Source organism: Diaporthe batatas (genome assembly GCF_019321695.1).
Source record: "Diaporthe batatas strain CRI 302-4 chromosome Unknown Contig00003, whole genome shotgun sequence".
Taxonomy (NCBI): domain Eukaryota; kingdom Fungi; phylum Ascomycota; class Sordariomycetes; order Diaporthales; family Diaporthaceae; genus Diaporthe; species Diaporthe batatas.
In genome coordinates, this window is record NW_025408550.1 from 4,825,443 (window position 1) to 4,848,626 (window position 23,184).

At 53.3% G+C, this 23,184-nt stretch overlaps 8 protein-coding genes across 8 annotated transcripts; 5 read left to right on the forward strand and 3 right to left on the reverse strand.

The window, feature by feature from the left end:
• Positions 1 to 447: 447 nt before the first annotated feature.
• On the forward strand, positions 448 to 2,142 carry KVR01_003890 (uncharacterized protein; the record flags this gene model as incomplete). Its single annotated transcript, XM_044781914.1, has 5 exons — positions 448 to 513; positions 594 to 756; positions 816 to 1,157; positions 1,229 to 1,626; positions 1,726 to 2,142. The coding sequence occupies 5 exons, from the start codon at positions 448 to 450 to the stop codon at positions 2,140 to 2,142; spliced, it is 1,386 nt and encodes a 461-aa protein (XP_044648905.1).
• A 377-nt stretch (positions 2,143 to 2,519) lies between these two features.
• Positions 2,520 to 3,252, reverse strand: KVR01_002184 (uncharacterized protein; the record flags this gene model as incomplete). The annotated part of the gene is made up of 1 exon (XM_044786082.1): positions 2,520 to 3,252. The coding sequence occupies exon 1, from the start codon at positions 3,042 to 3,044 to the stop codon at positions 2,520 to 2,522; it is 525 nt and encodes a 174-aa protein (XP_044647199.1). The 5' UTR covers positions 3,045 to 3,252.
• Positions 3,253 to 4,637: 1,385 nt separating this feature from the next.
• KVR01_002188 (uncharacterized protein) lies at positions 4,638 to 8,352 on the reverse strand. The gene is made up of 4 exons (XM_044782596.1): positions 7,522 to 8,352; positions 7,156 to 7,475; positions 5,427 to 7,105; positions 4,638 to 5,363 (listed from the first exon to the last, which is right to left on the reverse strand). Exons 1-4 carry the CDS (start codon positions 8,009 to 8,011, stop codon positions 5,264 to 5,266), a joined length of 2,589 nt encoding a protein of 862 aa, XP_044647203.1. The 5' UTR covers positions 8,012 to 8,352; the 3' UTR covers positions 4,638 to 5,263.
• A 438-nt stretch (positions 8,353 to 8,790) lies between these two features.
• KVR01_003738 (uncharacterized protein) lies at positions 8,791 to 9,981 on the forward strand (the record flags this gene model as incomplete). The annotated part of the gene is made up of 1 exon (XM_044783768.1): positions 8,791 to 9,981. One exon carries the CDS (start codon positions 8,791 to 8,793, stop codon positions 9,979 to 9,981), a length of 1,191 nt encoding a protein of 396 aa, XP_044648753.1.
• A 536-nt stretch (positions 9,982 to 10,517) lies between these two features.
• KVR01_002066 (DNA-directed RNA polymerase) lies at positions 10,518 to 14,702 on the reverse strand (the record flags this gene model as incomplete). Its single annotated transcript, XM_044786036.1, has 1 exon — positions 10,518 to 14,702. One exon carries the CDS (start codon positions 14,700 to 14,702, stop codon positions 10,518 to 10,520), a length of 4,185 nt encoding a protein of 1,394 aa, XP_044647081.1.
• Positions 14,703 to 15,315: 613 nt separating this feature from the next.
• Positions 15,316 to 17,337, forward strand: KVR01_002297 (uncharacterized protein; the record flags this gene model as incomplete). Its single annotated transcript, XM_044793276.1, has 1 exon — positions 15,316 to 17,337. The coding sequence occupies one exon, from the start codon at positions 15,316 to 15,318 to the stop codon at positions 17,335 to 17,337; it is 2,022 nt and encodes a 673-aa protein (XP_044647312.1).
• A 2,336-nt stretch (positions 17,338 to 19,673) lies between these two features.
• On the forward strand, positions 19,674 to 20,837 carry KVR01_002081 (uncharacterized protein; the record flags this gene model as incomplete). Its single annotated transcript, XM_044785667.1, has 2 exons — positions 19,674 to 19,940; positions 20,790 to 20,837. 2 exons carry the CDS (start codon positions 19,674 to 19,676, stop codon positions 20,835 to 20,837), a joined length of 315 nt encoding a protein of 104 aa, XP_044647096.1.
• A 1,157-nt stretch (positions 20,838 to 21,994) lies between these two features.
• Positions 21,995 to 23,148, forward strand: KVR01_002986 (uncharacterized protein; the record flags this gene model as incomplete). The annotated part of the gene is made up of 3 exons (XM_044793671.1): positions 21,995 to 22,226; positions 22,428 to 22,502; positions 22,859 to 23,148. The coding sequence occupies 3 exons, from the start codon at positions 21,995 to 21,997 to the stop codon at positions 23,146 to 23,148; spliced, it is 597 nt and encodes a 198-aa protein (XP_044648001.1).
• Between the last annotated feature and the right edge of the window lie 36 nt (positions 23,149 to 23,184).

The window sequence follows — 23,184 nt, forward strand, 5'->3', positions numbered from 1 at the left end:
GCCATGGTCTGTCAGGAGGAAGGGAGGATGGGCGGGAACAGTGATCCTCTCCATGCAGGCACCGCACTTCCCCGTCCACAAGCACCTGCTCGGCTCCGCGTCGGTTCCGTTCGTGTAGAGATGCGACGAGGGGGCAAGTAGGCAAGTACGGCATCTTCCAGCATCATGCATTGTGCATGGTGCATGGTGCATGGCCAGCCGCTTGGGTCAGAGCCAGCCTCCTTGCCTCCCAAGCCAGGTGGCGTGGCAGCTTATGCAGTCTTCGGCCCTGCTGCTTGGAGCTGACTCTCTCCACCGACTCCCTCCCCGTGTCTATGGGCTATGGGCTATGGGCTATGGGCTATATAACAATGTTGCTATGCCTCCTCGCGCGCCCGTTGACCCGCCGCGCCCATCACCCCCTCCCTCACCTGTGCTTTCGCCGACTACCCCGTACTCCCTCACGAAATGTCCCCGATCCTCCAGGTCAGAACCCTATCTCCAAGCAGCATTTGCCTGCTTGGACTGGTCACTGTAAGTCCCTGTCGGGAGAAACCTGGGCCTCGGCATGATGCCGTGCTGGCATATGAACCGCTGTTGACAGCCCCGGGCAGGTCACGATATACGTGCTGGCAAGATGCGCGCATCTGCTCTTCTTCCACCCCCTGGCCAAATACCCCGGCCCGAGGCTTGCTGCTGTTACACAGCTTTGGCAGTTGTGCATTTCCTTCACTGGCCGCCAGTGTTTCATCATGACTGACCTCCATCGAAAGTACGGTGTGTGGCCCTTGCACTAGCAGACGCCGCCCCATGCTGACTTGGCTCTTCCTCCCCAGGCGACGTTGTCCGTGTGGGCCCCAACTCGTTGTCTTTTGCGACCCCACAGTCATACCGTGATATATACGGCCATGTCACCCACGGCAAGAAGAGGTTCCTCAAGACAAAATGGTACGAGGCAGACGAGCCACGCATCGTGAGGGTCCGCGACCCCGTCGCCCACGCCGAGCAGAGGAGGACACTCTCGCATGCGTTTAGTGCCCGTGCCCTCCGGGACCAGGAGGATGTCGTCCACCTCTACGTGGATCTCCTCCTCAGGCAGCTCAATGTGCTGGGTGCCGGCGGCAGCATACCTGTGAACGCCACTGAGATTTGGAACTGGCTCACCTTCGATGTCATTGGTGGGCACTCCTTCCTACTCTCACTAGCTTTGCCTTCTAGCGCGGCCTTGAGTCTCTGACCTCCCTCACAGGCGACTTGGCGTTTGGCGAGCCCTTTGGCTGTCTTTCCGCGGCCTCGAGCCACGGGGTCAGCCTGAACTTCGACTATCTGATGTACGGTGCCGCGAAAAGGGCAGCACGAAACCTAGGCCCCATGCTTGGGCCACTGTTCCTGCGCTGTTTCTTCTCAAAACGCACGGCCGAGAACCATTACAAGCACATTCAGATGAGCAGGGACAAGGCCAGGAGGCGTATCGACCGCGGCAGCTTGGGGCGCCACGACTTTTTCGATCATCTCATCAAGAATGGGACCCTGACGGAGAGTGCATTGATGGGAAACGCAGACACATTGATCATTGCCGGGTCAGAGACCACCGCCACGGCCTTGTCGGGTCTTACCTGGTACCTCTTGAAGAACCCATCGTGCCTCGTCCAGCTCACTGACGAGATCCGAGGAGCATTCCGCTCTCTTGGTGACATCACGGGCGACTCTACTGCCGAATTACCATATCTCCATGGCTGTCTGGAGGAGGGGCTTCGGGTGTTCCCTCCCCTCTCCTTTGGCCTGCCTCGCGACTGCCCGGGAGCGGTCATTGACGGCCACTTTGTCCCCGAGGGAACCACAGTGGCCAATGAGAACTACGCTATGGCTTTTGACCCCCGATACTGGCGCGACCCACTGTCTTTCCGGCCGGAGCGCTGGGTGGGCGCAGGCTTCACTGGGGACGACAGGCGGGCCTTCCAACCTTTTTCGTCCGGGCCGCGGGGATGTCTTGGTATCAACCTCGCTTACATGGAAATGCGAGTATCTGTGGCCAAGTTGTTGTGGGCCTTTGATCTCGAGTTGGCTTCAGACATCCCGGATTGGAACTCGGCTTGTAAGAACTACATCCTATGGAAGAAACCAGACCTGAATGTCAAATTTCACCCGCGCGTTGCCATCTGAAGCAAGCTTCGGGCTGGCACTGGACGCTGGAGTGGAATACCTTGACAATTTTGGGAGATGACGGCGTGGATCAAGTAGCGCTGAGAACGGAGTTGGCGTAGAAGGCTCTTCGAAGCCGTATGTTATTATTATTATTATTATTTTGTCGTCTCCACTGAGCCGTGCAATGAATCTACTGGCCCTTCCGGACTAGTCTTTGCAACGCGAGATCCTTGCTGCTGCTCCCACATTGCCATGTGGCAACATTTGATCATGGAGCGATCGGATGCTGTGCGACATAGACTTCCATCCACCAAAGCCCAACAGTCCCGGCCACCCAAACCCCCGCCACTGGTTCATCGTCACGCCCAACGCCATCGACCAAAGTCGGTCACCGACTAGGCAACAACCAGCGGCATGTCCCTCTGCCTGCCACTGACCGTGTTGAAGACGGCGACCTTGTCGCCAGTGATGTCCCCCCTCTCCGCCTGGCGCGCCACTGCAAGGTCAAACAGGGCCAGCTTCTGCGCGTCCAGGAGGCCCTGGATGAGGTGCTGCAGCTGGTCGCGGCTCGACTCGATGATGAACCACTCCGGCCGGGACACCCCGTAGCGCTGCACCTCGCCCGACATCCTGGCACAGTCCCGCGCCAGCTTGTCCCGTAGGTTCTGGCCGTATTGGCGCCACCAGGCCTTGAAGGCGCGGCGGTTCTGCTGGTTGGCACGGCCGACCTCGTCGAGCATTCGTCGGGTGGGGTCGCCTCCAGGCGCCGCGTGTCTGCCCCGTTGGCGTGGGTGCGCGCCGCGTGCGCCAGGACCGTTGGTTGCTGCCGATTGCTGGATCTGCTGGGCTCGATGGAGTCTTTGAAGGTACTGGAGCCTTTGAAGGTTCTGGAGCTCCTGGGGTGTCAGATTGAGGGCCATCGTCGGGGTCTCCTTTGGAAATGAGAATCGGAGGGCTGCGGCAGATCGAACAAGATTTGTAAGTGAACAGAATGCCGTAAGCGACAACAAGTCTGAGAAGGTCTAACTATAGCGAGTACCTCCAGATGTTGGCAAGAGAAGAATTGAATCAGATCGTCGTCGTCAGACTCAAGTCACTCGTTGGTGGTAATGTGAAGGTGTGTGCCTGGGAGAGTTTGTGGGGACTCCAAAGCTCATGGCGGCGCAAAGTTGTTAGATTTTTGCATGGCTGGGGGGCTTCTAAAGCAGTTCCCAGCAGCGTTTTCAAAATAGCCCAATCGCTTTTCGTCCGAGGTCACCTTGACTGCCATGAGTCCAGCTTGCCATTGTGTTACGATCAGAGACGGACTTGCTGTGTACCAATCTTGGAACACTACTGTGCAAAATTCCAATGCTCTAGACTTAGACACAAGCTGAATTGTGGCCTTCAATATGTGAAAAAAGAAGATCTGCAAGAACACATCACAATGCACCTCATCTTCTAAAAGTCGTCCAGCAGCCTGATTTTGCTAGACTGGGGACAAGACTGGGGTCGGCAAGTAAAAGAATCCTGCACACCCCAACCAGGCTTATGGCATTTCTCTTTAGAGAATCAGACACAGTTCAATCGTGAGCCAATCCATAATCTCAAGCAGTAGTAGAGTTCTGAGTCCGTTGGGAGGGAGATGAGCTGGGACACAGAAGCCACACCGGGTGTCAGGTTCAATCAATTGAAATTTTCTCTACAAATTCCGAAAGCTGTCATTTGGCTCACTTATGTGGTTTCGTTTTTAATCCCCATACATATAAAATGTATGTGGCCAGCGTTTGAAGAAATACTTGGCCCACTTATACCAATTACAATTAGTTCATCCAGCCGCAATGGTGGGTGTGTATTGTGTACAAGCAGAATCGTCTCTTTTCATCTGCCCCCATGCACCTCCATACCCTGAGCCCAAGTACTCAGGTAGTTACCATCCCAGGCTGACGAGCCGGTTGCCGCCCAGGGTACGGGCATACGTGCAGAGAAAATATGCAGAACAACTTTCTTGCCGCACTCAAAGCGAACCAGAAGGTGCAGCTCAGCTTCGGCAGCAGTCAAAGCTGTGGGACACAAACAGTGCACGAATCCATAGTGCACTGAGTACTTTGTCGCCACAGAGATTCGCAAGAAAATAAAGACTTGGATGCACGTTATGTAAGTGAGATATTAAATGTCGTCTCCACCGTCCTTTGGTGGTTCATCTCACATCGACCGTGGGCCCGCCAGTGTGTAAACAGGGAGGAATGGTGAAATAGAATGCATCGGACTTGTGAGCGTACTCATGTACGATCCTCGGGCACTCTAGATTCTGAAAGAGGCCACTAGCTAGTGGAACATCGAGGACTACAGAAGTTTGCAACCACCCGGGCAGTGTACTGTGCGTCTACTAAAGGGAGACTACCATAGGGTAGAATTACACATTCATTCACGTCTATAACAGCCATTGCAGCATATGTTCATAAACTTATCCTACATCTAACAAACTTTCATGCGATGCAATGCAACGGCGCAAAACATCCATTTTGACTATTCTCCAGCCATTTTGCACCTGCATGCTCCTTCCAAATCAGATGGTTGTTGGTAACGCTACCACAACAAAATAAATTACTTTTGAGAGCCAACAACGCACAAGCCCGTCTATCGGCGACATACTGTGTATGCTAAAGAACAAAGCCATCGGGCCAGTGCAGTGCTATGGAGACATCGATCAGAACTTGTTGACAAGTTCAAAATTATGAATGATGTTGAGAGGACACACTCTAGCCGAGATTGCGCAGACGCCTACAAAAAAGGCGAGAAACAAATTGCAGGTGTGAGAACCACCAAACTTTCACACAAAGCCGCGATGCAACATGGTTCTTGAAGCTGAGGTCAGAACGCCGAGGCCAACAAGACAGACATTCTCCGAGGCATTTGGGGCCACCTTCCCCAGGTCTCACGCCAGCAGAGGTTTTCTGGTCAGTGATTGAAACAATGTTCTCCCAGCCTATGGGTGCTGAGGTACTATTCGTCATTGTTTCGGATGGATTGACGAAGTCTGATGCCCAGGAAAAGAGGTCACAGCCCACTGAGCCGAAAAGTGGGGCGCAGCCATCTGTAATGATACAAGAGCCGTGATAGCAGTGATGGAACCACTGAGTCTGGCCCAGTCGTCTCGTCAGCCCTTGGTGACGAGACCGTTGGCACGGGTTTCAACGACTGTGAAGCCGTCTGCGTTGCCGGCACCGGCCGCAGCTCGGTCATATGCTGCGTCACTCCTATATGACGTGTAAGCATCCACGGCCAAGAACAGTCGAAAAGTGATGAATAACTCAACGTACCTGTCGCACAATATTTCCAGATCAGTATCGCTGATGATGGTCTTATCACCTGAGAACTTGAACACCTCTCCGTCCTTGAGCAGGAGAGACCGCATGGTCTCCTTGTCCAGACCCTCGTTGGCCTCCTTCTTCTGGCCCATGTTCTTGAAACTACCCTTCCGAATCACAAGCTTCTCGAGACGCCGTTTAGCGTCGGCACTCATGAGAAGATCCTCCTCCACTGTGCCCTTTGTCGCTAGTCGATACACAATGACCGGTCGCTTTTGGCCGATCCGGTGAGCACGATCCTGAGCTTGTAGATCCTGCTGTGGGTTCCAGTCCGAGTCGAAGAGGATGACTGTGTCCGCACTGGCCAAGTTTATGCCTTGGCCTCCTGCGCGTGTAGTCAATATGAACAATTTGCAGTCTGGATTGGTGTTGAATTCCTCAATTTGGGCCTGACGGTCGGGCTGCGAGACGCTGCCACTGATGCGGCAGGTTTTCCAGCCTCGAAGTTCCGCACAGTAATCCCAGAGGATGTCCAGTTGTGTCGAGAACTGGGAAAAGATCAGGACCTTACTGCCTCTCTCGAAAAGCGCAGGCAGAAGGCGGTCCAGAAGTAGCATCTTGCCCGATGAGGTCACAATACTCTCATCGATGTCTTCCGCATTCTCCCAAGGGTTGAAAAAGTTGTGTGGGGAATTGCATGTGAGCCGCAATTGCATCAGGTCGTTTCCGAGCTTTTTTTGCGAGATTTCTTTCTTTGCGGCCTCGAGTGTGAGAGCACGTTCCATCTCTTCTGCAGAGGCTGGCGTACGTATAGCCTCGGACTCGTCGTGTTCAGCATATTCGTTTGCAAGCTTCGCCTCAAACTCGTCATCAGAAAGATCATCATCATCAGACTCATTCAGCTTCAACGAACGCCTAGTGACTTTGCGCTTCCGGCTCCTAGCCGACTGAGCTGGAGTGGAGTTGTCCGTGGGTCGCGCAGTCTTTCGAGTCGATACTTCCAATGTAGGCGGCTCCTTTCGCTTCGTGGCATTGCCATTCGGCTTGGCCGTGTTCTTGGGCGGCCTGCCTCGCTTTGCCGGCTGCCCCATTAACAGCGAGAACGCATTCTTTTCAGAAGAGGGAGGCTTTACAGCAAAGTCATTGCCGGCCTCTCTTTCCGTCTTGACGGCACTCCCTGATGTTGACGAGCTCGGGGTGCCTTTCCTAGAAGCGGCCGGCGTGTTCGTCGTCCCGGTCAGCCTCTCTACCACCTTCTGCTCGAGATAGGCCCTAGTGTCGGCCTTCTTGTCGGTTATAATATTGTACAAGTCTGTTTGCTCTTTCGTCATTGGAGCGTACAGGACGTATTCACGTTTCTTGGGGAGATAGTTGGCGACATCGGCTTTGACTCGACGGAGCAGCAGAGGTTGCAGCACCGTGTGAATCTTCTTCACCAGATCTTGTTTGGTCTCGTCCTGAATGAACTGCTCCGTCCCTTCCTCGTCCTGAAGGTCGCTAAAATCGAACCAGGTCTCGAAAGCTTCCCAGTCAGTAAAAATCTTGGGCATCAGAAAGTGAAGCAACGACCAGAGCTCCTTCAGGTTGTTCTGCAGAGGCGTGCCTGTGATGAGGAAACGAGTCGCACTACGGAACTTGCAGATTTCCTGAAACAGACGAGCCTCGGCGTTCTTCAAACGGTGGCCCTCGTCCTACATTTAATTCAGCGACGGCCTTTAGCGTTGTGAGGACCCTGGCTTACCACAATGATGAACTCCCATTGAATTCTGGAGAGTGAGGAGCTGTCTTTAATGACCATTTCATAACTAGTACAGACCACAGGAAATCGGTCTGTAGGTCTTCCCTTGCTGTCCAAGTTCGGGAAGAGTTTCGTCTTGCGAAGATTATCCCGCTCTTTGGGAGTGCCGTGGTACATGAGGACGGGAATGGAAGGAGCCCATTTCTTGAATTCACAAATCCAGTTCGACAGCGTACTGAGAGGTGCGATGATAATATGAGGGCCGAGGTAGTTTTCCTGCTCACGAAGCAGGGCGATGATGCCGATGGTCTGGATGGTTTTGCCTGTGCGGGTCAGTTTGCGCTTCGTAGAGACTCATGGAAAGCTTACCCAAGCCCATCTCGTCAGCAAGGATGCCGCTCATGCCCTGAAGGCACACCTCAAACATCCAGGTGACTCCTTCTAGTTGGTAGTCACGCATGGTACCTCCAACGAGGCACTTCGGCTGCTTGGCCATTTCGAGTTCGTGTTCTCCGAGTGTTTTGCCATCGAGAGCCGTGCCAACCCGACCCAGAACGTTGGTCTTGCCACGCAGAATATCAGCAAAAGCAGCACTCTGCTTGAGAAGCTTGTCAAGTTCTTTTGCTTTTGCCTCCCGCTCAGCTTGGGTGATAGCTTTTCTCTTCCGTTTCAAAGACGCCTTGCGTTTCCTCTCGGCCTCGAGGTTTCGCTCCAAGGCCTTGGCTTCTTCACGCTGGAATCGCTCGTCGGGGACACTGTCGTCTTTGGCTGCATCACTTGGGGGAGACGATGGCGGCGAGTCATCAGGCTGGGGGGCAGGAGACGTGCTATCGACGGAGGAAGATGTGTCTGCAGCCATCGCGAATAACGAGTACACGCAGCCCAATTGAGGAGCTGAGAGTTTTGGTGGACACAAGAAGCCAAATTTTGAGCGCAAGAGTGACGGAAACGGTAGGTTTGCCACTGGTGAGGGTGGAGTTTGCTTGGTGGTGTCCGGAAGGGGGGGAGGAATGGACAGCGCAAAGGACGATGCAGAATGTAGAGCACCGAATTAATTGTGTTTGATAAGCTGAAAACTAACCAAAAGTTGGAAAAAAAGCACTGAAATCCCGTCTGCAGTGCACCAGTAAGAGTGGGGTCAGCTAATTGAGTCCATCGAAGGGAGGGTGTGCCGGTGTGAGGATGTAAGGTGATGGAGGCCAGGCACGGCAAAGAAAGGAATCAAAATGAATGACATAATGGAATTTCTGCACGCGGCTGCTACACGAAGCCACACCCTGGTCATGACGCGACCTGAACGCGTCAAAGCATGATGTTCTTTAATTGAAGTCGCCCGCTGAGTCATCTCAGACATGGCGCAAGGGGTACCTAGGTACCTAGGCCAAGCTAGGTAGCTTGTAGGGAGGGGCAGCAGCACCTGTGAAAAATCCAGCAGTTGGAGTCGGATTGCTTCTTCGTTCGTAACCCCGCCAGGAAATCCCACTGTCAACAATCCCAAATTCCCTGCCTTCAAAAGCTCGAGGTCTCGCATCCTCGGCAGATTCAGCCAAACTGTACTCTCGCCTATCTCGCCCAGCGCTCCGAAGCGTGTTGATATCCCGCCGATTCTCTTCAAGCACCTCCGTCGCCAAGAGAATCATGGCCGCCATCGCATCCCAGTCATACACCCCGACCGAGGAGGCTGAGATCCAGCAGTGGTTGACCACCTCGGAGCGGCTCAAGTCCGCAAGCGCAGAGTCCTCCTCCATCCTAGAGGCCCTCAACACCCACCTTGCCTCCCGCACCACCCTGCTCGGTACAAAGCCCTCCAAGGCTGACGTCGAGATCTACAATGTCCTCGCCCCCGTCGTCAAGGGCTGGACCCCCGAGCAGCGCACCGGCGAGAAGGGACACCCCAACATCGTGCGCCATGTCGACTTCGTGCAGAACTCGTCCCTGTTCGGCCTCACCGTCCCTGATGCCGACAAGGTCAAGGTCGACGCCGAGGAGATCCTCTACGTGAAGCCGCCTGTCGACGCGAAGGCCGAGAAGGAACGCCTGAAGAAGGAGAAGGCCGCCAAGGCTGCGGCGGAGGCAGGAGGAGAGCAAAAGACTCTTGTCGACCGCACCAAGGAGAAGGCTGCCGAGCTCAAGGATGCTGTCGTCGGCGCCGTTGCGGGTGAGGGCGGCAAGAAGAAGGAGAAGAAGGAGAAGCAGCCCAAACAGCAGAAGCCCCCACCCGCCCCCGCCGCTCCCTTGTCCCCCGCGCTGATTGACCTTCGGGTTGGCCACATCCTCAAGGCGATCAAGCACCCCGAGGCCGACTCCCTCTACGTCTCGACCATCGCCATGGGCGACCCGGCGGGCACACCCGACACGGACGAGTACGAGGGCCAGGTCGTGCGTACCGTGTGCTCAGGTCTGAACGGCCTGGTGCCCCTCGAAGAGATGCAGGGCCGCAAGGTCGTTGTCGTGTGCAACCTGAAGCCAGTCAAGATGCGCGGCATCAAGTCGTCCGCCATGGTGCTCGCCGCGAGCCCCAGACTCAAGGAGGGCGAGGCTGACGACCACAAGGGCCCCGTGGAGCTCGTTAACCCGCCCGCGGATGCCAAGGCCGGCGAGCGCGTCTACTTCGACGGGTGGAAGGGCGACCCTGAGAAGCAGCTGAACCCCAAGAAGAAGGTCTGGGAGACGTTCCAGCCCGGCTTCACCACGACCGATGCCCTCGAGGTCGCTTTTGACGCCGGCGTTGTCGAGCAGCTCGAGGGCAAGACCGGTATTGGCAAGCTGGTCACCGAGGCCGGTGGCGTGTGCAAGGTCAAGAGCTTGCAGGGCGCGACTGTTCGGTAAACGGTCTCGCGTGAAATCTATGGTGCCTCGCAGGTGATAGCGGTGTTTTAGATAGAAGCCAGCCAAAGTATGATACAATAGAAGAGTCGGTCAGCGTTGTAGACCATGGCTGATATACCATCACATCTGTCGGAACCTGTGTTGCTGTTTGAGGACTGAAAGTGTGTGCCTTTAGACTCGCGTGCTCGTGTCCATCTTGCACTTGGACACTCCACACCTCGCCACTCACCCTGAAGAATTTTGTCAAATTTCCAGAGCAGTCTGGTAGGCGTTTGAAACATGTTCTGTGTCTCCCTTCGGTAGGCTACATTATGTTTCATTTTGTCTTGTGCCTTGGTATCATATCATATGGTACAATGTGCAATGGAAGTCTTGCCTCGATGTTCCAGCCTCCGCCTGTCCGTCCGCCTCAACCAGAAACGCCCTGCCGATGCTGGATCTGCCAAAGATCCGTTTAAAGAACGCCGCCCAATGAAGTCCCGCTTTGGAAAGGGTATGTCTCTCCGGAGGTATCTATGCCTGCTGCTCGGATCTCATCATGAAAAGAAGTATGCGCTGTCCTTCAACTTATTGACGTCAAAGTCGCCTTTCTCGGGGATGTCGGGGAATGTGAGCGGGCTCCAAAGTGATATGTACTTCTTCACCTTCTGCGTCCTAGGACGTGCCCCGGTCAACTTCTCCTCAAAGTGTGACACAGTGGTGTAAAACTTCTGGAAGTCAGGCTCAGCAGAGGGAGCGTCAGTCTCAGCCTCTAAGACCGTCTCGCCGTCCATCTCATCAAGATCCGCCTCCTCAGCCAGCTCGTCGGTCTCTTCCGCAGTGGCGCTTTTCGCTTTTGTGGTAGTGGCGGACAGGCTTCCGAGTGTCGTGCCGCCCATATCCTCTTTGACAACGTCCTGCTCCGAAGCGAACTCCTCGTAGATTTTCCCTGGGGTGACCATCTTCTGGCCCTTCTTCTGGTCCGCTACGTTGGGGGAGCTGAGAAGGTCAAGCCTCTGTTTTTCAAGCAGCAACTCGGCTCTCAGAGTGGATGATGTGGTCTTGTTTGTTTTACGCCACTTTAAGATGGCCTTGCCCACCGCCGAGGACGCTTCGACTTGTGCCATGTACAAGCCTCCTTTGTAGCGGACCTCAAATTCGGAGGCCAGGCGCTTGATAACATCCTCGCTGTGGATGCGAATGAAAGCGTCACGAAGGACAGTGTTCATTGTATCGACATCAGCAGCATGCGTCCAGAAGGAGTCGTGCACCGCTGCGAACGTGAGGCCGAGTGCATCACACTCCAGCGCAGACAAGATCATGTGGCTGGCATCAAGAGAGTGAATGAAGTTGGGCGGGAATGCTTGGAGTTGTTTGCGACGGTTCACAGGGTCGAATCGGTCTGGCTTATTAAGCACGAGGGTTTGCATGCAGGTTGTGATTACCGTGCTGCTAGTTTTCCGGTATGGCTGGACAATTGGCATTCGAAGAGGCGTCGTCCATATGATCGTTGATCGCATCATCGAGAGGATGGTTTCGCTCGTGTTTTTGCCTTGGCCTTTTGTGGGTTGCTCAAGCCCTTGCTCTTCAATCTTCTTGAGCTGCTCCGCCGTCAGGGCACGGCACACGCGGCCTCCGATTTCCCCCAGCCAATTCTGGATATCATGAGCTCCTCGGAACATGGTGGATAGAGCCTTGAAGATCTTCGTGGTTACATAACTGGAAAGGAGCGGAGGGTCGATGCCTGACTGTTTTCGCAGTTCGGGGTAGAGAGCGTCGAGCTGCTTCAAGACCTGCTTCTTCGCTCCCGCGAAGGTCACACCGTAGACATTAGTCATCACAGTCTGTTTGACGACCTTGCGCTTGATCTTCCCATGCAACGCCTTTGCCATTGCATTCCCGCGCGCCATGTCCTCGTCGAGCTCTTTGATAACCATGTCGGCCACAGCGCTATACACATCGGCGGGTTTGTCGCCCGGCATCAGGTTGACTTGACGAGCGCCCCACGAGTCACCACCGAGGGCAGCATAATGCTGTAGGCCATTGCAGGTTCCGTCTTGATGTACTGGGAGGGACGAGACGAACTTGGTCGGGTCTGGAGACTCCAGCGCAGCGGTGAGCTCCATGCAGGCCGCGAGACACTGCCAAGGGTCTTCAGCTTCAAGCCACCATCTCTTACCCTTGAGTGGGTTGCGGGCGGAGTCAAAAACGTTGTCGAGGTTCTTCATAGTAAAGGTTTCCCTGTCGTTGAGACTGGCCTTGTCGTAACCGTAGACATTTGATAGATGGACTTTGAGCCACACCAGGCCTCGCTCACCGAGCTCTTTGCCTTTGGAAAACCTGAGAAGACCACGGACGTGATCCGCACCCATGTGGTTCAAATATGGCGGGACGGGGTATGCCCTCCCTCGAAAATCGACGTTGTGAGGGAAGAAGAATTCCTGGTCCCGGTATGCTCTTGCAATTTCAAGTTGGAAGTTCATGAAACAGCGGACGGAGTGATATGACTGCTTGAGGTTTTGGGCAGTCTTGATTTCCTTGATCCAATTGCGCCGCACGAGGGAGTCACTGGATGGCTCGGGCTCCTTGGGGACCGGAATCTGCGGGTGCAGTGGCGGGATATCGGCAAGAGCTTCACCTGAGTTCCACACCTCGAGGAAGACAGCCAACACGGGTCGGTTGATCCGCCATGCTGTTCTTCCCAAAACATCCAGGCCTTTGGCAACCTGGTCCAGGTCACCTTTCGCGATGGCAGCCTCTGCGTACAGTCGTTGATCTTTCTCGCCGGCCTTGAGTCTGACCATAGGTACCGGGGATTCCTGATAGGCACCCTTTTCGAAACCAGTCCAAGGCAACGGCTCAACAACCATTGGCAGGTGTCTTGCCAAGAAATCACCTCGAGGTTCCTCGCGCATCATCTCACTCAACCGGGGATGCGGCATGACTGTGCCAACACGCCTGCCCTTTCTGAATTGTGTGGTATGCACCAGTCCAGGCTGCATTGCCGTTATCGTCTCCTTGGTCTCGGGATGCTCGCGGCTGACAGGCACTCTGAGTACTTCGGCTAGCGAAGAAAGCAGAATCGCCCCGATCTTCGCCTTCATAGATAGCGACCATGGCGCAACAGTAGATGGAAGAATATCGGGAGACGGTCCATCGGTAACAGGCGTCGATAAGTTGTCAGCCTGCACTGGGCCAGCCTCGATGCCTCCCATGGACTCGAGTTGCTTCATCAGTAGTCGATGTGCCTTGGCCTTCCGGGCCTCCTTTTGCTCTTTCTCCACCCGTAACTTGGACTGGATGTCCTCTTCGACAATCTTCGCGATGTGGTTCACCAGGGTGCTCGTCAAAAGACCCTTGTCGGCCCCTGTGAAGGCAAAGGAGCTTATGGTGGTCATAATGGTGACTGCGGCTAGTCGTGCGGGCGTGGACTGCTGGAGAACAGGGCCATACACGCAGCGGTCGAGGTCTTGTACACCGTTCTTGGCCAGCTTCTCTGTTTCCGCTATCGCATCAAACTCCTTCTGGATGCGGCGCTCCAGGTCTTGATGCCATGTCCAGACATGGGCGTTGAGAGCTGGCGCAGTTATAGATGTGGCCAGACCCTTCTGGCACAGCGCATCGTGCTCTTGCCTCCATCGCTCCACAGCCACATCGATGCAGTCGCGCTCCAGCCGTGACTGGAATTCCCGTCTCTCGTGGAAGGGTAGAGTCGATATATCATAGCCGTCTCTCATTTTTTGGAAGATATCGAGCGTGGCCCTGATCGAGTGGAGGCCCATGCCTTTTTGGGGTGTGGGGAGTACGTCTGGCAGGGAGCCTTTGTCCCCTGTGGCCTCGACTGTGTCGCCCGTGTGGAAGGAGGAGTTGGGCGAGATTTCTTCAAGGCTCGGTGAATCATCCTCCGTGTATTGGAATTTGATGTTGTACTCGGGATAGAATCTGGTTATGGTGGCAACGTCGGCGTCGTTCAAAATGCCGTTGCAGTAGAGCACTTTGAGCCCCTGTTCCGGAGTCACCATCTCCATGTACCGCTTGACAAGTCTCTCCAATCTCGACAGACCTTGCGGGTTCTCCGTCGTGGGGGTGGTCAACAGCGATGCCTTCAGCATGTAGGCGACTGTGTCGGGTGTCTGTGGCAGTTGAGCACCGTGGATGTGCAGCTCATACCAGGCATGCAGATCCTCAGCCTTGCCTAGCCCCGGGTTTGACTTGAGGTCTTTCAGCCACGCCTCGAGATATCTGTTGTTCATGTCCATCAGAGCCTCTGGGCTAGCCTGGCCGTTCGCTTCGACACGCGCCAGGACTGCCCCAGCCCTCTCCAGCTTTCCAACTTGCAGGCAGGCGTCGAAGACCGGGAGGGCAGTCTCAAAGTCGCCCGGTATTCCCTTGTTGGTCGTTTTTGGGGCGGGTGGCGGCCGTGTCGGCTCTCGTAGGATTGTGGCCATGGCCGGCTCGAAAGCCCTGAGATCATAGATTCTCTGGGATTCACCTTGGGCGTTCATGGCATCGCCCACGACTGTAGCAAGCCCGCGCTCAGGGGAGTAGGTCGGATGGCTAGCTGAGGACCTTCGCCAGGGCGGCGGGGACGAAGAGCTGGTGGCGACAAGGCGGCTGCTTGCAGGCAGGGCCGTCGCTTGGGTGGCGGGCAGGTGGCATCGCGGTTCGGATATGTTAGACAGTCGTGCTATAGAACGGCCAAGTCGGCAGTTTTGCCTCGCAACGTTTGTTCGGATGAACATTTTCGGGGAAGTAACCAGGGCCAGTGCAGTGGGGGTATACTGGAGGAGGGCCGGGTGTGTCGAGTGCGTCGCGACGATGAGGATTCCGGATGCGTGGGCGTGTGGGCGTGAGTGTGTGCGTGCTGTGATGAACAGGGCGCCAATGGATGGCCGCCTTAGCAAGGCTCGATCAATTCTTCATTTGAAATAGATGGTAAGCTGCAGTCTAAAAAGCAGTCTATGGGGATGGTCTAATAAGTGTAGGTGGGTGCGAGGAAAAAGGCAAAGTGAAGTACACAGGGTAATAGGTCACTGGTGCAGCAGAGATGGAGAAGAAAGTTTTTGTCACTGGTCATGGCGCGGCGGACGCGGATTGGCGATAAGCTTTCTTATCGCTCTTAATGCGGCTACCAGATGATTGGCTGTGCCTGGCGAGCCGAGGAGGCAAACTGCTCCTCCAGCGTCGAGAGAGCAGAGCAACTAGCAACTAGCAACTAGCAACTAGCAACAGAACAGGCTCGAAAGTCCAGCAGCTAAGGACGAGAAGCCGCCTTCAATCCTGTGTCCCTCTTTCTTTCTGATACCGCCCAAGATCTTGCCGTATTTACCTACCTAGGTAGTTCACGTGGCAGCGATGTCCCTGCGACCAATTCTACGGGCATCGGCAGCAGGCTGCTCAGCATGTACGGCGTCCAGACTCGGCCACTCTACTTCACTTTGCAGCCTTGCTGTCAGTGCTGGGGCTCCATCGCCTGCCCACGCCTGGCCCGCCCTGCGACATCAGCAAGCGCTCCGCGCGTCTCTCACCGCCCGAGCGCGATTCTCCTCTCAGAAGGCCGCAGGTGAAATTGAGGCCGACAGTCGGACGCCACAGACACAGAGATCCGGCGATCAAGAAGAGCCTTGGTATCTCCAAGAGGAGGCCCCCAGGCACCCCTCCCTGGTCCAACAAAGTCAATCCTTACCAGAGGTGCCCGGAAATGTCCCCTTGATCCTGCACGACCTGGTGACATACGCCGCCGAGGACATGGGCTTGGATGATCTGAAGCTACTGGACCTGCGGACCTTGGATCCTCCGGCAGCTCTTGGGCCCAATCTCATCATGCTCTTCGGCACTGCCCGCAGTGAGCGCCACTTGCATGTTTCTGGTCGCCATCTATTGTCGTGGCTGCGAAGAAAGGGCATACAAGCCCACGCGGACGGCATCCTGGGTCCTAATGAATTCAAAATCAAAATGCGCCGCAAGCAAAGGAAGGCGAAGCTGCTCGGCACCGCAGCCACGCCCATGGGGCGAGACGATGGTGCCACTACGCGCTGGATCTGCACCAACCTAGGCACGATTTCCTCTGCTTCACACAAGCCAGTCGAGTACGAGACACCGACCGGCTTCGGCACCAAGCAGACCGGGACCACCATCGTGCTCCAGGCATTTACCGAGTCTAAGCGGAAGGAGCTGGACCTCGAGCTGCTTTGGTCCCGTATTTTGGCTCGCAGGGGTGACGACAACCTCATCACGGACGACTTGGAGTACACCGAGGCTGACGCCCATCCAAACGAATTATCTCTGTTCACCGAAGGCGGCTCCCCCAAGGTGTTCGCAACGCCATCCCAACGCCGCTTTTTCTCAACGTCTCCGAGGCAGTCTCACCAGGTAACTGACCCGCCAGCCAGCGACTCAATAACCACCCGTGTTAACTCTGCCTTAGGCCCTGCAGCTTTCATAGCTTCAAAGGTGGCTGAGTTGGAGCGACTGCAGGCACGATTTGCGAGTCTCGACTACGAAGACGCACTCAACGCACTGGAGGACTCCAACGCCGGACAACCTTCAGCATACCTAAGCGCCTGGAAGCAGGCGATCCAGCACCTGCGCCCTGAACATAGCTGGCAATTTCGACTGTGGTTATGTGTGGCTGGTCGCCAATTAGGGGTGCGACGATTTGACCTGCCTCATTTGCGAGAGCTTGTAAATGAGATGGAGCTTCTGGGCATCATATGCCACCGCGGCCACTATTTTGAGATGCTTCAAACCGTGTATTTGGAGCCTGCTGGAAGCATGGTGTCATTGTCAGACCAGTCAAAGCTCGCCCTCGACGTGTTGAATGTTATGTACGAGCGCGGCGAGCCAATCATGACGACGGACATTATCGTGTCGCTCATTGAGTCGCTAGCTCGGACTGAGGCCCAGGGCAAACCAGGCAGCGAGCTCCAAAGGATCCTGGAAAAGTTTTTGCTTCAGGCCGACCTGCCATACATGGGAGAAGATGCAATAATGCGGCTGATGAATGCATATGTTGTTCAAGGGAATTGGGAGCAATTCTGGGAAGTCTGGTGCTTGCCGCCCAGGTTCCAAGAATCACGGTCAAGGCAGCTTTACCTTCACTTGTGGGGGACCATGGCCTCGACAAACCATCAGAAACGATGTCAAGAAGCCATTCGAAGGTGTTTCCACGAGATGTTGAATGAGGATCCTCCTGTCAACCCTGTCGCTGAGGTCAAAGAAGCCCTGGAGGCTTGCCTCACGATTGCCGACCCACAGGCAGAGGGCATCGCCAAAAACCTTGTGATCAAAGATCGCAAGGCGAGAATGCTGTCGATGCACGAATTTGTCATGATATACCGGTTGTTGAACCCAAATTGGGTTACACAGCAGGCCTAGAGAGTGCTTTGAATACCTTTGGTTCAATTCAAAATTCGTCGAAACGGGTGTCCATGATGTAATTGAGATACTGTCAAATACTATCGCAAATACCCCGATGTATGCAAAAGCTGTTCCTATCATTACCTAGGTAACCGTGCTACATCTCTCCGACAAGTTTTGCATGAGTATAGCACCAAATCCACTGTAACAAGAGAACATTGCACCCGTGATATCATAAAAGCAGTCATAAATCAAAATCCACCAACTGGTCTGGTCTCATTCAGGTTAACCAAAGCCCAAACTCACCACACTAGTAGTCAAAACAGAAAATACAAACATGACGAGTCTTCGTACAAGCACAATAGGCATCAATGATCTCTAGGATGTTGGGGGCCTCAGTGGACTTTGAGCGGCGTGATTGCTCGGGTTGGACTTGGCGTAAACTACAGGGTCTAGGACACATTGCTACAACATATACTTCAGAGTAAGTCTGCATCATAAGGGCATAAATTTCAAGCTTAGAATTAGATTTTATAACACTAAGTGGTTTCACTTCTATTCCGTATTTATCTAAGAACATAGATAGTGCCTTCATACAGTAGTTTATAATACTTAATATAAGGAGTATAAGGTTTTATTTATAATAAGGTTAAAAGGGTACTTCTACCCTAATAGTAATAAAGGCCCTATTATAACTCACACTCTATTAAAGAATAAGAAAATATAACTACTTTTACTATAAATATTAAGAAAAATAAGTTAATTCTAATAAACTTATAATAATAAAATAATAATTAAATTAATAAAAGAGAGATATTATTTTAAACTTAAAATAAAAGATTTTAATTAATTAATAACGTAATATTATATATATTTATATTAATAAAATATAAGGAAAAATCTTATATAAAGTAATAATTAGTATTTTATATAAATTTATTATATCTTTAATATTTTTAAAATAAATATGTAAATTAAAAGTATTAATTAATATTTATTTAATAAGAATAGGTTTATTTTAACTATTCTTAAAATTTCAGCATGAACTCTAGCTTTTAAGAGATGTAGGAATTCCACAACTCGAATATTTCAGCTACTCTATACCTACCTAGTTAAGCTCTTGTTTATATTAGTAAGGCTCTGTTGTTCTGTATCGGTCTTCGTTTCAGGTGGAGCAATAGCGTTGCGTTCTGCTTAACCTTTTGGGACATGATGTATGCCTACAATGTGGGGCAACCTCCTGGAGTATAAATTGATGAGGTGGGTTGTTCTAATGCTCATTGAGCACGGTTCTGGCGGTCATGCTCGGTATTTCTACGCTACCCTCGGGGTCCGTGGTGAGTATATCCCATTCCCGCCAGGTGGACCTGATATCCTTGGGGTACATAATCCCAAGAGACAAGAAATGCAAATTAGGTAATGTTGCACAAAGGGACTTCCTTATACGGAATGTCCGCACGTGGAGGGCAGGGTAAATCGAACGACCCGACCAGCATCATGACTCTTGTCAAGGCTGTCCTCACCCACCTTAGAGGATCCGAGAGCTCGAAGGAAGCCTAATCCGAATCGATCGGCGCAGATAAATCACACCGTCAACTTTATTAAGAATAAAGTGTTAAGCTTGTGTCGAGCTCAATCTTGGACATGAGTCCATGAGGTGTGCAGGGCTGACGATTAAGCTACTATGAAGACCTATTCTCCTCGTGGTGAATTTCTCACAACGAAGGATGGGCTCTACCGGACTGGGTATTCCGTTAGAGCTCCACCTTGCAGTTCACTTTAGTACACAGTACAAGTCCCATTGCAGGCGCGGGCGCAAAATTGGGGCGGTTGGACAACGTTTGTTCCGCTCCTACTCCCCTGAATCTCGTTTCTGCGCGTTTGTGGCCCGTCGGATGTCGGACTATGGATTTGGACCCGTTCATGGCAGATACCTCAGCCCGGTGCATGCTCGTGATGAATGAGGCGGCGCCCTGGTGACCTCGGAAGTCGGGTATGGAAGCGCCCTTACCTCTGTGTAGACTCCATTCCAGAGAGGTTCGGTTTAATTATTCCATGGGCTGCCAATATTACCCATTATTACGTACTGAGCCGGACTCTTCGGTCTTTGAGAGCATCCTCTCAGTCCGCTCTTTCATAACTGACCTCGGCCGCTCTTTAATTGAGCAGTACTTGGAAGTTGTCCAGATGGCTTTCGCATGGAACAGTCGAACGCACGCGGGCACTGCCATACCGACTGCCACAATATCAGCACCGTGAAAACATGCAACTTCACGCCGCGTATCCCCTACTACGAAACGAACACAGTATTTACCGATCCGCCTCCAATAGATTGAGGGTCCTCACGCCACGATATGCTGGCTCAAAGATACGTGGCCATTGTGGCCCTGTTTAGTCTCGGCCACACCAAGCCCACAGCCAAGGTGCTACAGTACGATGATGTTATTGTTGCTGATAGGGATGGCTCAATCGTGGTGATGAAGGATTACGAATATGAGCTTCAGGAGGCACGCGAGACGTTGCATCGCCGAAAGGCCGACCTTGCCCATGTCTCGCCTCGAAGAGAGACGCATACAAACCAAAGACGGTGTGACGAGACTATAGAATACCAGGTGCTGTCGGTAAGTGGACATCTCATCAAAACTTGCTGCACCTCTGGCTGGCAGCTGGCCAGACAACTTTGAAGGCTGCCTGGCGTATCATTCCGTCTGATGTATTCAGCCATGATTATCCAGTCTGAATTCCTATACTCTTTTTGATACCATTGACTCATGACTGATACGGGGCCTACGAAAGGATACGAATTTTAACGACTGGGATGTTGCAATGTCACCCGTCATTGGCAACATCGGCTCGACCGAGGCTTCCGTGGCTGTGACCAAAGGATACTCCGTGGCCAACAGTGCCTACGTACGTGAACCGAAGCTCTGCTCCGATATTGTGAAATAATTTTCTTGTCTAGCAGATAGTGGGCTAACAACAGATTTAGGGGAATAACGCGATCTCGCGATCCTTCCTCGAGAAGTTGCTGGGCGTCGACATGCCGGGGAAAGGGACTTGGACCTGGACAACAAGTGATGAACAGAAGTTCACTTTTCAAGTTCCCCAGGGCCAGTATGGACTTGTCATCAGTAATCCGTACGTCCGCCGAGTCACTGGGAACTACATTTCTGGCTGCGTCGACTCGCCCAGCTTTGAGCCATGGCAGACCACGACGCATTCGACGCAGGAATACACGAATATGCAGTGGGTGAAAGGACCTATCAGACTTTGTAATAGCACCTCCTACCCAGTTCCGTACTGTGTCGGATCGGGAACACACAAATAGAACATTACCAATCAAGGAGGTCAAAAGCGACGTGAGCCCTTCTGCAAGACTCGCACCGTGGACTCCCAGGCCTGCACTGAGCAAGCCAAGTCGGCAACAAAGCCCCGCATGGCCACTACATAGTCTTCCAGACCTGAGTCAGTCTGACGTCCACGGCCTGTCGATTCACAAATATCTGCGACAGTTCTGACAGCTCAAGAGACAATTGAACCACCGGTCCTCTCAACTGCACTGCGCTTGAAAACATTGAAGGACCAGCAAATCCCGTAGACCTTGGAAACCTGCAATACCTATTACTGGGATTTTCGAATCACTAGTATTTCAATGTTTCGAAGCATCTCTGCACTCTTTCGGCCCTCCCCGATGCGGCGGTCCAATGCTGTGCGGCCGAGCCAAGCGGTTGCTTATTCACTTGTAGTGCACATGTGCACGGTTGGGCAGCGAATGGTCACTAAACTCCGGGCCGCCAGTGTGCAGTCGCACGGAGATTACTGATGGCCAGGCCGCTAGCTTGGATCCCGCCCGCAGCGGCCGCCGGCCGTTCTCTGGTGAGACGTTGGTCCCCGAATAGGACGCTATCCTAGGCCAGCTTGACCTCAGCGTCATCCTGTTAGAGCTCCATCTAAGCGGAACCCACTCCGCACTCCACGGCTCGATACGGCCGCATCGCACTTTACGGAGTACTCCGTACAGCGGCGTTCGTATCATGGCCCGTAGGAGCTGCATTTCGCCGGCGTCATTCACTCTGGTGACCTGTTGGATATTTATGTATATAAATATATATATAAGAGCAAAAGACATCTGTAGACAATGATTGACCACGAACAGACACAACCTCAAAGGACCCAGCAGCTATACCTAGCCCGAGCGCCTCCAGTTGATTCTTCCGAGTCCCTATCCATGTCAACAATGATTGCACCGTCACTTTCTAGTATGGCGCCCCCAAGCGACAACAACTTGAAAGGCTATGCCCTCCCATCTGACGCGGTCTGGCTCATTACCGGCTGTTCTTCCGGTCTCGGCCTGTCCCTGGCCCAGCTCATTGCCTCCCACCCGACGCACCGCCTCGTGGCCACTGCTCGCAACCCATCCCGGCTCGAAGACGCCCTCCCTTCACATTCCCGTGTGCTGGTTGTCCCGCTGGATGTGACCTCGCCCGCATCTATCACTTCGGCTCTTGACACAGTCCTCAAGCACCCAGGCTTCGGACGGATAGATGTCTTAAGTTAGTCTCAAAGAGCCACGTTTCTCCATCCCTGCCGCTTCCTTTTTATTCTCAGCATTGATATTTTCTGAAATGACCCTCCCCTAACGAGGCTGCCAGTAAACAACGCCGGTCACGGATTGATGGGTGACACCGAATCATCTCTGCCCTATTCGCCAATGGTACCCAACTCCTCAGATGAAGAGCACTCCAAAGCACGTGGCGTGGTTGAAACAGACTTTTGGGGGACAGCCATGATGACTCTTCACGCGATGCGTATCATGCGCGAGAACAATTCCAGGACTGGTAAGCAAGGTGGTATGGTAATACAGATCACTTCTATGGGCGGCTACATGGCCTTCCCCGGTAACGCCTGTAAGCAGCTTCTCGATACAATCCTTACCCCTTCAAGAACAAACATATCTCATCCATGGGTCCTCATCCTATACAATAAAGACTTCAAGGGCTACATGCTCGAAGACTGGCTATATCTATATTGCGGCCTTCTCCTCGCAATGCTTTATTGGCATTAAGCTACTCTTCGAATTCCTTGACCGCTGACTCTTAGAGCTGTAGACTACCACGGTGCGAAGTTTGCCGTCGAGGGATTTACCGAGAGTGTTAGGAGAGAGGTCAGGCCAGAGTGGAACAGTAAGGCCATTTCCTTTTCCATACTGTCTACCTAGGTAGTGATGAGTGTATGACGCATATAGCAATCACTAACAACAGCGATAGTCCACTTCACAATAGCGGAGCCGGGTGGCATTGACACAAATTACGCAACATCTAGTGTAAGTACTTGGCTTCTGGATATTGCCAGCCGCAGCCTCTTCGACATGTAAACATCCAATTCCTGGCTTGTAACCCAAGGACTTGCCAGGCTCTTGTGTTAACACATGAGTTTGTCACGGGCGTGGCCCCGTCACTATTCCATACAAAACCTCGGCGTCGGTGCTCTGCTGACTGAATTCGCATGCTGCAGATGGCTACTCTGGCCAAGCATCCAGCCTACGATGCTGAAGATAGTCCTGCGCGAATGCTAGCAGCCTATGTGGACAATCCTGAAGCCCGCAAGTCTTGGTCGCGGCCTGACGCTATGGCTAACGCCATCTATGAGATGGTAGCGCAGGGCAAGCCAGTCCCGGTGAGATTTCCGCTGGGCGCCGTAGCTTGGGAGGTTTTAAGGGCAAAAGCCGAGGGTACAATAGAGGAGTTTGACCAAAACAGGTCACTGAGTGTGGGTGTTGATGGCACTGAACAGCCCAACGAAGTGGAGAAAGTAAGCAATTTGTACTGAGCAAGGAATTTGCCTTGTCAGTAGCAGCGTCATGTG